The sequence below is a fragment of the Trichinella spiralis genome, assembly GCF_000181795.1.
Source record: "Trichinella spiralis strain ISS 195 chromosome Unknown Scfld5634, whole genome shotgun sequence".
In the NCBI taxonomy this organism is placed as follows: Eukaryota; Metazoa; Nematoda; class Enoplea; order Trichinellida; family Trichinellidae; genus Trichinella; species Trichinella spiralis.
In genome coordinates, this window is record NW_003532573.1 from 1 (window position 1) to 1,499 (window position 1,499).

The following is a 1,499-nucleotide window of genomic DNA, read 5'->3' on the forward strand; positions in this document are numbered from 1 at the left end:
GGAAAGGATTTCTCACCACATTTTTGAAGAAAAAAAAAGAATTGAAAAACGGGGGCAAATTCTCATTCCTTTCACTTCTTACTTTGATAAAAGGAGCAACGGAAACACAGTAAGCACAATGTGGGCAGTATTCCGACCCGTTGGGTTCCGTTGCAATTGTGAAGTTAATGGAAACATAATTGTACCTGCACATCCCGCCAAAATTTTTGTGGAACATCGACAGTAGGGGACGCCAAGTTGGAAGCCGGTGATTGTTTTTGTGCGGCAGCTATTCCGTTTTTCTTATTTTGTCATTGGTATTTTTGCCGTTTTGTGCTTTGTCTAATAAACAATTAACTTCTTGCGATTGTATGAATCCATGTAGCGCCGACGAGCACTACACTATTATTGTTGTTTAGTTTTTATTATTCTACGTGTATATTACATTTTGAATAGTAAGTAGCGTTAAAGGGAAAAAAATTTTATTTCTAATAAATAAAGTCAAATATCAAGACAATAAATAATTTCATGATCAATAATAATAAATCAGCGTTTAAAAATGAAAAATTTTCCCATTTATTTTGAATGAAAATAAGAAATGAAGATCTGTAAAGCTTGTTATAAATTTTTATTAAAAAACCTTTTTTTCACTTTTAATTGTTGAAAAACATCAATTATTTGTGATCTTTGTATACCTGCAAATTCTTTCGCTGTTTGAAAAAATTGGTAAACTCCGCACTACCTTTTGGTACTGAACCGCTGTGCGGGTCGCACAAAAAATTAAAAAGACCATTTTGGTAGATTTGCAATTGTGTTGTGCTGAGATCGTTGATCAATATCCAAGGAACAAAATAATGCGGATGTGGTTGGACATTTTCGGTAATTTCGGCCATTTCAAGCTGAATTAGATCACCTTCTACGCTGTTTGCGCATTTGTATATTGCAATTGACAAAGTTTGGTCTAGTTTTTCTTTTTGCTGCAAAGTAAGAATGCCGCATCGGGATCCATTTTCAATTTGGCCGCTTCTTCCAAACAAACGATCAACGGAAACCATTTTCCCACGTACATCAGCTTGCTTATAGCACAGCCGTGAAGTTTGTTCAGAGCACATTCAACGGGACCATGTTGACATTGTATAGTCCATATATTGTTAAGTTGGGTTCGCCTAGCGTTGCCGTAAGGGATCAAATTGAAGTCGACAGAATCTTGCCCATATTTCCAAACATATCGCTGCAACGTGATCAAAATACACTCTGGTCAACCTGGAAAAAGTGATTCATAAAGTAGTGTTAATTTGATTATTTTGTCAAACTGAGATGTGTTTTAATATAAGCATGAAACCAAAACAGAACATTCTGCAGCCACATTTTAATTGCTACACCTAGTGCTGTCGGAATATTACATCTTTCATTTATGAAAAAGCGGTAAACACACACTGACAACACGGATAAAGCCAAAATATTCACATTTTATTATTGTTGATAGACAGCAGCTTTTTTCTGAGAAAGGCAGCATGTCC

General features: G+C 35.5%; 1 protein-coding gene across 1 annotated transcript; it reads right to left on the reverse strand.

Annotated features, from left to right (window-relative positions):
- Positions 1 to 78: 78 nt before the first annotated feature.
- On the reverse strand, positions 79 to 1,091 carry Tsp_14719 (conserved hypothetical protein). The gene is made up of 3 exons (XM_003366657.1): positions 675 to 1,091; positions 338 to 381; positions 79 to 268 (listed from the first exon to the last, which is right to left on the reverse strand). The coding sequence occupies exons 1-3, from the start codon at positions 1,089 to 1,091 to the stop codon at positions 79 to 81; spliced, it is 651 nt and encodes a 216-aa protein (XP_003366705.1).
- Positions 1,092 to 1,499: the final 408 nt, after the last annotated feature.